The 15134-nt window shown below is 49.4% G+C and overlaps 1 protein-coding gene across 1 annotated transcript in view; it reads right to left on the bottom strand.

The window, feature by feature from the left end:
* HS2ST1 (heparan sulfate 2-O-sulfotransferase 1) overlaps positions 1-15134 on the bottom strand; it is a 161464-nt gene that overhangs the window by 8641 nt on the left and 137689 nt on the right. The window contains exons 5-6 of the mRNA XM_065409556.1: positions 6265-6362; positions 4624-4781 (exon numbers count right to left, since the gene is read on the bottom strand). Of these exons, the coding sequence (XP_065265628.1) occupies positions 4624-4781; positions 6265-6362 (256 nt within the window). The remainder of the gene's footprint in view (positions 1-4623; positions 4782-6264; positions 6363-15134) is intronic.

Raw genomic sequence — 15134 nt, 5'->3', positions numbered from 1 at the left:
TTCTGAGCCTGGCATGTCACACCACAGAGGTGCATGCTGCCATATGGCCTAGGATTTGAAGGCACACCTGTGACGTAGTTACCGGAAAGGCCGTGACAGAGGCGATGAGAGCTTTGAGCGTCTCGAATCTGTCCCGTGGAAGGGAGGCCGTGGCCACCCGGGAATCTAACAGCGCTCCTATGAAGTTTATTCACTGAACCAGGACTAACGTGGATTTCTCCTCGTTTACCACTAGGCCTAGAGCTGCGCAGGTGTTTAGCAGGAAGTTCATCTGCTCCTGCACCTGAGACCGAGACTTGCCCTTGAGCAGCCAGTCATCGAAATAGGGGAAGATCTGCAGCCCTTTCCTCCTGAGGTGGGCCGCCACCCCCACCATACACTTTGTAAAGACCCTGGGGGCAGTTGACAGGCCAAAGGGAAGGCCCGTAAACTGGTAGTGGTCCTGACCCACCAGGAAGTGGAGGAAGCACCTGTGACCCTCGAAAATGTGGATGTGAAAGTATGCATCCTGGAGGTCCAGAGCCATAAACCAATCCCCCAGGTCTAGGGATGGGATAATACAGGCCAGGGACACCATGCGGAACTTGCAACGAACCAGGAACTGGTTGAGATTCCACAGATCGAGGATGGGCCGAAGCCCGCCCTTCGCCTTCGGGATGAGGAAATACCTGGAGTAAAATCCCTTGCCCTGGAATTCCCGGGGTACCCATTCCACAGCTCCCAGGGAGAGGAGGCACTCTACCTCCTGGCTGAGGAGGAGGGCATGCTCCGGGTCCCTGGCCAGCTCCCAGGACGATGGATGGTGGGGAGGGGTCGAAACGAACTGCAACCTGTACCCTTGGGAGTTGGTGCTGAGGACCCATCGGTCCAACGTTATACGGGACCATTGCAGTCGGAAGGCCGATAAACGGTTGGTAAAACTCAACTTTATTAACTGGGGGGGCGGGGGTGTACACTGGCAACAGGCCTGGTGACCCCCTGCAACGAGTCAAAAACGCCGTTTCCTTGGCCTCTTGGCCTTTGAGGGCCCAGGTCGTGGGGCCGAAAGGGATTGGCGTTGGGACCGACGCCGCTGCTCTCTCTGCCTCTTAGGCGGGGGCTCGTATCTGCCCCATGCCGGGGGAGCTGAGGGCTGCGGTCTGGGCTTGTCCTTGGCCGGCGGGACATACAGACCAAGTGTCTGCAGGGTGGTGCGGGAGTCCTTCATCCCGTGCAGACGGGTGTCTGTCTGGTCTGCAAATAATGCTTTGCCATCAAATGGCAGGTCCTGCATTATAGACTGGGACTCCACCGACAGCCCCGAGGGAAAGCCACGATGCACGCCTCGTGGAGATAGCCGTGGCCATCGAACGAGCCGCCGTGTCAGCTGCGTCTGAGGCAGCCTGGAGAGCTGCTTTCACTACTGCTGTACCCTCGTCGAGCAGCACTTTGAACTCCTTCCTGTCCTGCTCTTGAAGGGAGGGCTCGAATTTTGGCAAACAGCCCCACAAGTTGAAGTCAAAGTGACTCAGGAGGGTTTGGTGGTTCGCCACCCTGAGTTGGAAACTGGCTGAGGAATAAACGTTTTTGCCAAACGTGTCCAGTCTCCTGGCCTCCTTATCCTTCGGGGTCGGTGCGGGCTGCCCGTGCCGCTCACGGTGGTTGACCGACTCCACCACCAAAGAGTTCGGAGTGGGGTGGGTTTAAAGATACTTGTGCCCTTTTGTTGGCATGAAGTATTTATGTTCCGCCTTCTTAGAGATAGGCGGCAGGGAGGCCGGGGTTTGCCATAGGCCCGTGGAGATGTTTGCCACCCCCTGGTGAAGTGGCAGTGCCACGCAGCCCGGTGCCGAGGAGGAAAGGACATTGAAAAGATTGTCCGATGGTTCCTCAATCTCCTCCGCCTGCAGGTGTAGAATGGCGGCTACAAGCCGTAGGAGCTCCTGGTGCGCCCTGAAATCCTCTTGAGATGGAGGAGGTGGTGCCGCTATGGACTCATCCGGTGCCTGCAGGGCGACTGGGACGGACCTGAGAGCATCGGGCGGTGCCGGTATGCCACCGTCCGCATCAGGGTCCGGTTGCAGTGCCGTTGGCACCGAGACGGGGACGCAGAGCGGGCTTGGGATGCCCCAGCCACGGAGCGAGGCCTCGGCGGTGCAGGCGCCTGGGGCCACGGTGCCCACTGGCACCACTGTCCTTGCCATGGTGCCCCTTGCCACTGCCCTGCCTGGGGTCCCACCAGGGTTATTTGTTCCTGGGTAACGGTGCGGCCCGGGGAGGGGCGGCTGGAAGCTGAGGCAGAGGTGGCCGAGGATCGCATGGTGCCGTGGGAGCGGCTTGACCGGTGCTGTCCACGCCGGCTCCTGCCACGGGATTTTGACCTCGACGATGAATAGGTGTAGATGTCGGAGGGCATATCCCTGGACTCCCTTCGGTGGCTCCGGGCGCGGCGTCGCGGTGCCGGTGAGTGCCGGGATGCATTCCGAACGTGGCGATCGTCGTGGTATGATCGGTGGTGCCGTCGGCGTCGAGATCCGCTCTCACTCGACACTTCCCATGCCGGCGCCTGCTGCCTCTGCGGGTTGAGGACGACTCAGGCGATTCACTCCCAGGCGACTCCGACAACAGAGTAGAGGTATGTCTGGGGCTACAGGAGGGCCCGGCAGATCGGAAGGAGGTCTCCACAACCGACGTAGCCGGTGAGGGCTGGGAGCCCAACGATGGTTTTCCTCGGGACTGGGGCCTCACCTCAGACAGCCCGCTCGGTACTGACATGGTGGGGACGTCGCGCACCGCCTGGGCTGCCTCCGGCGTGGAGGGGACCCGTATCAGTGGGGAGGTCCGCGCGGACGGGGCCGGACTACTCCGCTCTGCACGAGTCGGAGGTCTGGGCCCCGACAGGGATCGTGGGCTGGCCAACTCAGGTCTGGCCTCACCCCTGTCCTTCTCACGGAGTTGCTGGGATTTGCCCTGCTTCTTGGCTGGGGAGCGGTGCCGACTGGTGGATGGGGCTTCGCTCCGCACAGATGACGCGTTACCCGGGGCCTGGTCGGGTCGGCGGGCCGGTGCCGGGGCCAATGCCGATTCCAATAAGGTGGTCCGGAGACGAATCTCGCGTTCACGTTTAGTCCGGGGCTTAAACGATTTGCAAATTTTGCACTTCTCACTTATGTGAGACTCGCCCAGACAGCGAAGACACTCGGAGTGTGGATCGCTTCTGGGCATGGAATTGCGACAGGAGTCACACGACTTGAAGCCTGGGACACGGGGCATGCCCCGAGCCAGGCTACCAACTAGAGAAGCTATCTATCGACGAACAAGTACCACTAAGGCTAGAAGCGCTGCAGCCAAGGCTGGAGCACAAAGTTCCGACTACCTTCACTGGCGGCAAGAAGGAACTGAGGGTGGGGGGAGCATGCAGCCCCCTTTATGGCGCGATATACCGGCGCCACTCCAGAGGTTGTAGTGGTGCTCCCCCAGTACGGGTACTGCTAAGGGAAAAACTTCCGGCACCGGTGCACGTAGCGAGCACGCACACCTATAGTGGAATACACATGAGCAATCACTCGAAGAAGAACTGAGAGGATGCGGGGCTGGCAGCACCCCTTATACTGGCACATATGCATGCAGCATCAGAGAGCACAAGAGCCAGCCCGATAGATACCACTGAGGGGAAAATTTCCAGCAACGGTGCATGTGGCATGTGTGCACCTAACGTAGAATGAACATGAGCCAGCACTCGAAGAAGAAATAATCATATGTTTGCGTAGCAATAATTGTTTACATAATACATATATAAACACACAAATCATTCAAATACCACTTCTAGAAGATTATATTTCTGAAAATTACACTGTGGCAAAGGAAGTGCCAATTTGCTTGTTCTGCAGTGACATTCCTTAAATAATGATTTGCTTTCCTGGGACAATACTTCTGGAAATGTCAAGAAATACTTCTTAATATTTTTTGTCTAAAGTCAAAATGATACTTCTGGCTTTAAATATGTCAACATTAAAAAAAAAATCACTTAAACAAAAGTGTAGCCTCAAGGAATCAATCTGAAAGAAAAAAGTGCAAGCTTCCCCTTTTCTTGTTTAGGGCTGGCTCTCCCTCCTCCTTCTACCACCTCCGGCTTTTCTATTGTTTTACGCCTCAGTTTTGCAAGCTGATCCATGCAGACAGACCTCCATGTTTGTATAGATGCCCACTGACATACAGGAATTTTATACAGATTAAAGGATCCTTTAGTGGGGCTCCACCTGGGTGCAGAAATCTTCCAGTACAGAGCAGTTTGCAAGATCAAGGTCCTAGCCTGTCAGTTCCTCTTTGGGGCTGGGCCCTTTTCTTAGTAAAGCCTACCATATATAAATAATAGTAAGTTAGTCATATTACTGCAGAACTGCTGCACAGACCAAATGCTCCACCCTGGTTGTCTGTAATGCACGTAAGGGCTAAAGATTCTTGGCTTGCATGGTAAAACTGATAATAGAACTCTTTTGGAATGATTCTGCCTCCTGCATAGTAACATCAATCGAGAAGCAATCCTGGCAGAGACTCAAGACTGCTCATTCAGGTCTGAAGAGGTCATGTGAAAGCATAAATGAAAAAGGGGTGAGGAAGAAATGAAAACAGCTATTCAAATACCTGTCCGGTACAGTTCTGTAGCACCCCTAAAGAATCGGGGCAAAGTTGCCTCCAATAACATAATAAAGTCTTCAAGCTCTTCAGTGACTCCCACTAGGAAGAATTCATTAATCAGGTTGTACTTGGCTTGTTCCAAAGCCCATCTGCTCCCCACATTCCTAAAATGATAAAAAGTAATTACAGCAAGGTTCTGAAGTCAGCCAAGAATTCTTGATTCCTAGATGTAGTTTTCTTCACATCATCTTTGCACAGGCAAGAGAGACTCATTTTAAAATCACACCCATCTCTAATTTCCTTTACCTAACTTCCCCTCCCCAATTTCTCTCACCTGTGACTATGTCAATACCAAACCCAAACGTCATGGATTATGGCTTTACAAAGCTGCTCACAACAGTCTCTTGCTAATACTAACACCTCACCCACTAGGGTTTAGCAATTATATGGTTATTCCTTTAATTAATTCAATTTCTAAACTTTTACTTTTTCTGTGCCTCAAGAATTAAGTGGTCAGAACTACCATTTTTTGCCTGCTCAAAAAATGAAGTGTGGGGGGCACATGCCCTCCTTTTTTAATGCTCTGATAAATACCGTCTCATAATTCCTCTGATTTAGCAAGTCTTATTCATTACCATAGTTAAATACCCACATAAAAGCAAAGCTGGCCTTATAGAGGAGAAAGAATAGAGCTGTCATCTCTCCCACTTTTATAGTTTCATTGCCAGAGAGGAAAGGGGGGATAGAGGGGCTCAAAGCTTCTTCTTCCTCAGCTCCCGCTGCCAGACTGGGGTACATGGGGCTTGTCCACATTATACAGAGTTTGCACTTGAGTACAAGTCCCCAAGTGGCCACCTGCTTTGCTTGTGATTAAATCCACCAAATTTAGGTATAATAGACTTGATAATAATGCTCCGTGTCTTCACTCAGAACCTTTCAGTATATTTGTTTCCACTGACAGCAGTTAGCAACTTCTCTATCACTGAGTGTTAAAAGGATTTGAATGGAATTGTTGTACACGAATAAGTCATTTTCAAACTTACATTCCTTGGAGACTTCCTTAAAGTACATGGCTCTTGTATAAGAAACAAAAATGCTTGATCCACATGTACAGTTAATCCTTATCAAATTTCATTTCACCTTCTAACAACTAAGCTGCATTTATTATTGAGAGTTTGGCAAACAGCTTAGCAAAACAGCACCTCAAACCAAGCTACTTATATCATTTTCCCTCTGTATAAAACTCAAATAGCTTGAACAGGAGAACACTTAGTTCGGCTAAATCTTAGTGTACATGTTTGTCTGGATTCAACAAGAAGTTGTGGCTATTGAATCCGTAATACTGGAGTCTATAATGGAAATGCTGATTTTTAGTTATAGAATTGTTTGCACACTTCTATAACGTCTATTACAAAACAAATGTCTTTTAAACTTATTCCTTGGAAAATAGTTGCATGAATCTTTTAAAGTCAAATACCTTTGGAAGGTAAACTCACAAAGTACACATCAGTGAATTACATGCTGGTATACTCCAGATGCTCTCATTCTTTCTCAACATCTAACCCTCCACCACACATTCACTTATTAAATATAGATTATAGTGATAATATACTTGATTATCAGCTTAAGCCAATTTTATCTCCCTACCAGCATTCTGAGCTGTGGCCACAGAAGAATGGAATTTGAAGCCAAAGTTTCTCTGGAGCACAGTCTGAGCCTCCAGCTGCTACACATTCATCAAAGGTCTGGAACAAAGACAAAGTTGCACAGTGAGCTATAAACCCCAGCCTTACATATCAAACATCTTACCATGGCTAGTTGTTAAATGTGCTGGGGATAGAGGAATACAAGATGTGGGGGAAAAGAGAAAATGTATTTTTTTTTCAAGCTTTGTTTTCAAAATACCGTATAAAGAGAATCTATTCGTCTTAACATTTTGTGATTGAAATTAACTGACTACTTTAAGTCCTGCTTGTATCCTCTGCAGAAAAGCAAGACTATATATTGTTAATATTACAGTTTTTCCTTATTAAAAAAATCATAACAATGGTCCCAAATGCTGAAATAACATTACTGCAAAATGGAGTGGGGATTGGATCATAACTGTATAATACAGTGAATTTTTTGTTTTTATAAAAGATATGGTAAAATAGTGGTAGACTATTGAGCCTACCAACAAATTACTGGTATCTCTTTTCAAATCTGAGTCTATAAAAGACGGTTACTTACCTTCGTGTAACTGTTATTCTTCGAGATGTGTTGTTCACTTCCATTCCAATCAGGTGTGTGCACGCTGCGTGCACAGTCGTCGGAAACTTTTTCCCTTAGCAGCTTCCGTCGGGTCAGCTAGGGAGCCCCTTGGAGTGGCGCCTTCATGGTGCTCAATATATGACCTTGCCGACCCGACCCCGCTTCAGTTCCTTCTTGCCGGCTACTCCGACAGAGGGGAAGGAGGGCAGGTATTGAAATGGATGTGAACAACACATCTCGAAGAACAACAGTTACAAGAAGGTGAGTAACCGTCTTTTCTTCTTCGAGTGCTTGTTCATGTCGATTCCCAATCAGGTGACTCCCAAGCTCTCCCCCGGGGGAAGGGGCTGGAGTTAAGGAATCACTGACTGGAGCACCACTCTACCGAGAGCTGCGTTGTCTCTAGCATGCTGGGTGATGGCATAGTGGGTGGTAAACGTGTGCACCGAAGACCAGGTTGCCGCTCTGCAGATCTCCTGGGATGGGCAGCTGGGTCAGGAAAGCGGCGGACGAGGCTTGAGCTCGTGTTGAGTGGGCTGTAATAGATGGGATTGGAACCTTAGCAAGGTCGTAGCAGGTACGGATCCAGGAAGAAATGCGTTGTGAGGAGACCTGAAGCCCCTTCATCTGGTCTGCCACTGCTACAAACAGTTGGTTCGACTTTCTGAAAGGCTTCATGCGCTCAGTGTAGAATGCTAGCGCTCTACGCACACCTAGTGAGTGAAGCCTCTGCAGTAGCATGTGGCTTGGGATAGAAGATTGATAAAAAAATGTCTTGGCCAATATGGAATTGGGATACCACCTTGCGCAGGAAGGCCGGGTGCGGCCTGAGCTGTACTTTGTCCTTATGGAAGACTGGGGGGCAGGGAGAGGGGTTGGAGGTTAACGCTTTTAAGTCTGACACCCTCCTGGCTGATGTGATGCCAACCAGGAATGCCACCTTCCACGAGAGATACAGAAGGGAGCACGTAGCCAGTGGTTCGAATGGGGCCCCCCATTAGCCTAGTGAGGACCAGATTGAGATCCCAAGCAGGTACCGGTGGTCGGGACTGTGAATATGGTCTTTCCATACCTTTCAGGAAACAGCCCACCATACGGTTGGCGAATACCGAGCACTCCAACTCTCCCGGATGGAATGCCGAGACGGCCGTGAGGTGTACTCTGATGGATGATCCTGCCAAACCTTGCTGCTTCCGATGCAGTAAATACTCCAGGATGAACGGTATAGATGCTTGAAGTGGAGGTATGGGACTCTGCTCACACCAGCACGAGAACCTTTTCCACTTAGCTAGGTAAGTGGCCCTGGTGGAAGGTTTCCTGCTACCAAGCAGCACCTCTCTCAACGTGCATTGGAGCTCCATTGGGTTTAACCATGGGTGGAGCGGTAGAGTGATCGGGGTGTCCACTGATAGCTCCAGAAGCGTGGTGTACCAATGCTGGTATGGCCACACAAGGGCCAGCAGAATTGCCTCCGCCTTGTCTCTGTGGAACTTGAGCAGTACCTTGTGGACGAGTGGTATCGGCAGGAAGGCATACATTTGATGGTCTCCCCAGGGTAGCATGAACCTGTTAAGGTGGTCCGCAAGCTCGTTCCGTACTCCAGGGAGATAGCCCACTCCATTCACCTGGAGGCGTCCTGTACAAAAATCCCACAGCTGGAGAGCCTCCCAACAGAGAGGGGAGGAGTGGGCTCTGCTCTGTTTGTTTATGTAAAACATGGCCGTGGTGTTATCGGTCAGCACCGCCACACACTGACCTTGTAATCGGGTCCGCAAGGTCAGGCAAGCTAGTCTCACCACTCTGAGCTCCTTTATATTGATGTGGAGCAGGATCTAGGACTGCAACCACCGGCCCTGTGTCTGTAGATCTCCTGCGTGGGCCTCCCAACCCAGGTCTGACGCGCCCGTTACTAAGATCATGGACGGTTGAGGGATGCTGAATGGGATTGCTTCGCAGACCATGCGAGGGTCCAGCCACCAGCATAGGGTATTTAAGACTTGCTCCAGCACTGTTACTACCAAGTCCGAACTGTCTCGAGATAAGCTGAGGTGAGCCATGCCTGGAGTGGTCTGAGCCTCAGCCTGGCATGCCTGACCAAACAGGTGCATGCCACCATGTGTCCAAGGAGACTGAGGCATGTCCTCATGGTTGTGATGGGGTATTGCCTGATAATCTGAATGATGCCTGTCAGTGCTTGATATCTGGACTCTGGTAGTATTGCTCTTCCCTGAACCGAGTCCAGCATCGCCCCAATGAATTCTATTCGTTGGGTCGGTGACAGCATCGACTTGTCCACACTGAGGAGGAGTCCTAGTCTCTGGAAGGTCTCTCTGACTAACTGGACTTGGGACTCCACCTGCTCCCTGGAGCGCCCCCAGAGCAGCCAGTCGTCGAGGTAGGGATAAACCTTTCTCTCGCGGAGAAAGGCCGCAACTACCGAAATGCACTTGGTGAACACCCGCGGGGGGGGGGGGGGGGACCTTCGATGCACCGTGAACTGATAGTGTTTGTGGTCGACAACAAACCTCAGGAAACATCTGTGGGCCAGCCAAATGGCTATATGGAAGTGTGTCTTTCATGTCGAGGGCAGCGTACCAGACCCCTGGATCCAGGGAAGGGATAATCGTGCTCAGGGAGACCATGTGGAACTTCAACTTTACCATGAACTGACTGAGCCCTCTCAGGTCTAAAATGGGTCTGAGATCCCTCCTTTGCCTTGGGGATTAGGAAATAGCGGGAGTAGAATCCCTTGCCCCATAGCTCCTGAGGAACCTCCTCCACTGCCCCTATGGCGAAGAGCGATTGCACCTCCTGGATAAGGACTTGCTCATGAGAAGGGTCCCTGAAGAGGGATGGGGAAGGGGGTGGGAGGGAGGGGAGGAGCAGAATTGGAGCGAATATCCCACTTCTACCGGGCGAAGACCCCAGCGGTCCGATGTTATATGGGACCACACACGGTAGAAGTGGGATAGACGGTTCAGAAAGGTAAGGACCCAGGATAGTGGCGGGTATGCTGTCCTTGGGCGTCCCTTCAAAACCCTTGTTTGGGTCCCGATGGTGGCTTGGTCGGGCCCTGCCCCTGGCCTGAAGGCGGGTTAGAAGGTCTATGCCTATTGTTCCCTACGGCGGTATGTGTCCTACGTTGGGCGAGGCTGATATTGTCTCTGCTGCTGCTGGGGTTGAGGCTTGAAAGGCTTTCTTTGGGTAGCAGGCGAGTTCATCCCCAGAGATTTCACCATTGAGGCTATGGAGCCTCGAGTCTGTCTGCTCCGAAAACAGTCCTGCGCCCTCAAAGGGAAGGTCCGGCAGGGTCTGTTGAACTTCCAGGGGAAGACTGGAAGCTTGGAGCCATGCGGTCCTCCTCATGACCACTCCATTGGAGATGGTACGTGCCACCGAGACTGCCGAGTCAAGGGAGGCCTGTAGGGATGCCCTGGCCACCGCCTTCCCCTCCTCGACCAGAGGTGAGAACTACGTCTTTGACTCTGCAGGGAGCAACTCTTTGTATTTGGACATAGAGTCCCAAGAGTTAAAGTTACATGCTGAGGATAGCCTGCTGGTTGGCTATCCTCAGCTGTAGGCCCCCTGCGGCATATACTTACCTGCCAAAGAGGTCTGTACATTTGGCCTCCTTAGCCTTGGGTGCAGTGCCTGTTGCCCTTGGCACACCTTTTCATTCACTGCTGAGACCACCAGGGAGCAAGGGTGTAGGTGGGAGAATAAAAAACTCATATCCCTTGGAGGCGACAAACTACTTCCTTTCCACTCCCCTGGCAGTGGGCAGAATGGAGTCTGCCACAGGGTCTTATTATTATTATAGGTAACACCACTCTGGAAGGACCCCTCTGGGGTGAGAATGTCCACCATTGTGTCCTCTGATTCGGTTACTTCCTCCACCTCTAGGGTCATGTTACGGGCAATGCGGCAGAGCAGGTCCTGGTGTGCCCTGTGGTCAATGGGTGGAGGACCTGAAGCTGATGCTCCTGCCACTGCTTCATTAGGCGAGGATGATGGGGAAGCACGTGGGAGTACAGGGGTCCTCATGGCTCTCTAGCTGCCCGGGTTGTTCCTGGGTTCTGTTAGACTTCTCCATTGGTCCAACCTGGTTGGATGCGTCCTGGGCTATGGCTGGTTCTGGAGCCAGTTCCGCTGACTCCCCTGTAGTATGAGGGGGTGGTCTGGAGAGGGTCGCTTCCATAACTCGAGGGGTAGGTCTATCCATCGGTGACCGGGAAGGGTGACGTCCTGAGGCCACTGACCTAGAAGCCCTCGAAGGGGTACCCTGGGCCTGATGGTAAGCCCAGGGGGTCCAGAAGGGCCATTTTGTGTGTGTGGGGGGGGGGAAGGCCACTGCGGCTGCCAGGCCACTTATACGTCTCTTTGGTGCTTACTGGACCTATGTCTACTGTAATATGAGTTGGCCTCCAAGTCTGAAGATCCCGAGGGCTATGACCACGGCGGTGCCAATGATCCCTGCACTGGCAGTCGGTGCCGTGAAGAGGAGGTCAGGGAACGGTGCTGTGACGATCGCGTCGAAGGTCGGTGCTGGCTATCCCGCGACCGAGACTGGTGCCAGGGAACGGCTGCTGTGCTCCGGGGCCATGTGTTGGTGCTGGCCCTGTGAGGGTGTTCTAGATCAGTGCCGACTCCTCGGTGCCGGAGATATATCTCGTCGGGCTCCCAGTGCCATGCGATCTTGTACCGAGGCCAGTGCGTGTTGCGGCGATGGGGACCTGGAATGGTGCCGGGAACAGTGCCAGTCCGACGACGAAGAGAGCCTTATCATCGCAGGCTTTCCTCTAGATGGTACCCGTCTAGGCGGTGCTGGAGGCTTCTCTTTAACAGCCGGTGGCTGAGGCGCAGTTATTTCAATGAGCTCCTTAGCAGCTTCAAAAGTGTCCAGAGTGGAGGGGGGCTCCAACTCCTGACTATCCGCCAGGCACTGCCCCGCTGGATAGTCACTAAGTGCCGGGCTCAACAGTGCTGTCTGGGGTGCTGGAATCAACGGCACAAGCTCTTGGTGCTTGGGAGCCGAGTCTTTCCTCTGGAGCAGCAAAGCCTCCCCTGATGGTGTCGCAGTTCTCTGAAGAGAGCGCCCTCCGTCCACCGTCTTATGGCACTTGTGGGGCACCGGAGACGTGGAACAGTGCCAGGGGACTGCTTCTTGTTGTGGTGCCAGGGATCTTCGGTGCCGAGGGTCTCTCGCGCCAGAGTCCTTCCTTGGCACTGATTCATGGACGGAGTGCAGCTTCCAACAGTAACTGTTTTAAACAGAAGTCACGCTCCTTTCTAGTTCTAGGCTTGAAAGCCTTACAAATCTTGCAGCGCTCAGACTGATGGGCCTCTTCTAGACACCTCAGGCACAAGTTGTGGGGATCACTATTAGGCATAGGCTTTCGGCATACGCTGCAAGACAAACCCTTGGACTTGAGGCATGCCCCGAAGCCCAAGGCGGGATGAGGGGAGAGAAACGATCCCACGCACCAATTTCTATGCTAACTACAAACAATAATATACTAACTACTAAAACAGGGTTCTCAAACTGGGGGTCGGGACCTCTCAGAGGGTTGCGAGGTTATTACATGGGGGGTCGCGAGCTGTCCGCCTCCACCCCAAACCCCAATTTGCCTCCAGCATTTATAATGGTGTTAAATATATAAAAAAGTGTTTTTAATGTATAAGGGGGGGTCACACTCAGAGGCTTGCTGTGTGAAAGGGGTCACCAGTACAAAAGCCTGAGAACCCCTGTACTAAAACAAGAAACTGGGTAGAACTAGGTATTAGGCTAAGGGAATACTTGCAAACAAGTGAAACGCAGTTCCAATGTCACCACGGACGGTAAGTAAGAACTGAAGGGGGGTCGGGTGGGTCATATATTGAGTGCCATGAAGGCGCCACTCCAGGGGGCTCCCTAGCCGACCCGACGGGAGCTGCTAAGGGAAAAAATTTCCAACGACCGTGCACGCAGCGCGCGCACACCTGATTGGAATCGATGTGAACAAGCACTCCAAGAAGAACTTAAAATACTATGGCTCCAAGTTAGGGTAGACATGAAAGTAAGTTACTACATCCAACTTCACTTTGAAGAAAAAAAAAAAAACTAGACACACGACATCATTCTGCACACATGGATACCTGCAGTGAAGCATAGTGTTTCAAGCTTATAATGTCAGTTACAATAAAAGTTCTATTAACATTGGAGGGAAATTAGTATTAAAAACATGCTATCCATACAGTAGTCAGAAACTCAAGTATTTATGATTTCTCCAAGCCAGGTATAGGATACACGTTTAGAGTACAGTACTGTTTTTATTCTGTGGAAGTATATTATACTTTGAAGACAGCTTTTTACAATATTTCTTGTGTTCTGTGCAATTAAAAACATTACTGTTTTGATAAGTTCATCAAACCTATAAAGTGAAAATAAATTGGGGAAAAGATTTAAAAAATATAAGACTTGCATTTGTTTAATTTTAACTGACTATAGACCCAGTAAGATTTAGGACTCTACCGCTCTTGTAACTGTTGTTAGGAATCCAACCCAAGATGCAGACACTTACAAGCAGATTGCTTGAAATTGCTGCAGTTTGGTAAAATCATGCATTTCCAAATAAAGCTTTGCCCATACTTCAGTAAAATATATTTGAGCATTTTCCCTAGTGCAGAACTTTAAGGTGTTCACAATTCAGCACTGATAACAATGTGGCATCTCACTGAAATGATGCTTTTCTGAAAGATAAACACGTTTTAACCTGAGTCACAAAACAATTTAAGAATCTGCCCAGCTCAGAGTGAGGCAGTTAGCATCTTAAAAGTTGCCAGAGAGAAAGATTTATGCTTGAAATGACAGAGGAAAAAGATGATTTTCTTTTTTCCTCTTTCATGAGTGCTATTTATCCACTCTAAGTATTTATACAGCATCAATCAACATATCTAAGCATTGACCTGTCCTGGGCACATTTCCCGACCTGTGCAGACATATGCCAAATATGAGTTGGAATTTATCAGCCGATAAGATTTCTCCATCACCACAGGTCACTTTGTAGTTAAAGCTAAAAACAGCTAAATAATTTCCTAAATAAAACAAAATGAAGACATCCACCTCCCATTCTCTCCTCCACCTACATCTTGACAGCTATATCAACAGAAATTCGAACATAGAAACTTTTGTACTTAAGAGATTCTGTTCTCATAGCCAAGGTATTCATTTTACTCTGGGATGTTCAACAGAAAGATAATAGTTCTTCCCTGTCCATGTAGCAAAATAAGAATGCCACTCAAATTACTGTACACTGTAAGTCCTCTATACTAGCTGAACCTCTATTAGAATTCCCTTAAACCATGATGGGATATCAGTAAGAGGAACTGCCATGCAAAACACTTTTCTATTTTGGAAAATGGATAATGATGAACTCCATCTGCATACGCATAATGGTGGTGGTGATGGTTGTAAGGTACAGAGAGACTAATTAAGGATATAACCAGCTTCCATTATAATGGTTATTTCTGTCCCTCAATAATTTTAGTTTGGAATTAGATTACATTTGTTTACCAAAACAATGGCACTATTTTATCAAATACTTCACATTGTTGTTCCTTGATAATAATGTTTTGAATGTTGTTTAATAAGAAAAGCATATAACATAGTCAGCTTATAATTACATTAGACATACACGTGGACCTACATTTGAGGCTGGTCAACATGTACGTAATTATTGGCATCTTTTAGAAGGGTTTGTGCTTTCTGTGAGTTTACTGATAAAAGAGCAGTATTTCTTTTGGGTTAGAGTTAAGGCTGTACTGTAATGAATATGCATTTGGAACTTGGTAAGAATTATTATTACTAGAAAGCCTGTGCTGTCACATGGGGGTAATTTGTAAAGTCATGTGTGTAAGAAAAGCCAAATATGGCTGAGAACTTAAGTTGGGTGGTAACAGACTGTGAAATCCAGTGATGACTAAACCTGGTAATATTCTGAACATGATTGTGGATATTTCTATTGCTTTCGACTCAACAAACATTCTAGGCTTCAGAGTGACAAGCTTAGAAGCTCGTTATACAGATGTAGGCTGGGTAAAGTTATATCATCCTTAACTAGTTGCTTATTTACTTAACAATTTTTAAGGAACGTGATTGATAAGAGAAAAACTTAACTCTTAGCAATCTTAACTGGTTTTCTAAATGTAAGTTTTTGATTTTGGATTGTATCAAGAAAAATCATATCAAATAAGCAGCTAAACTGTCTTGCTGAAAGAAACATGCAGAA

This window comes from Emys orbicularis, chromosome 8 (assembly GCF_028017835.1).
Source record: "Emys orbicularis isolate rEmyOrb1 chromosome 8, rEmyOrb1.hap1, whole genome shotgun sequence".
Classification (NCBI taxonomy): Eukaryota; Metazoa; Chordata; order Testudines; family Emydidae; genus Emys; species Emys orbicularis.
This window is presented reverse-complemented; position numbering and strand designations above follow the sequence as displayed.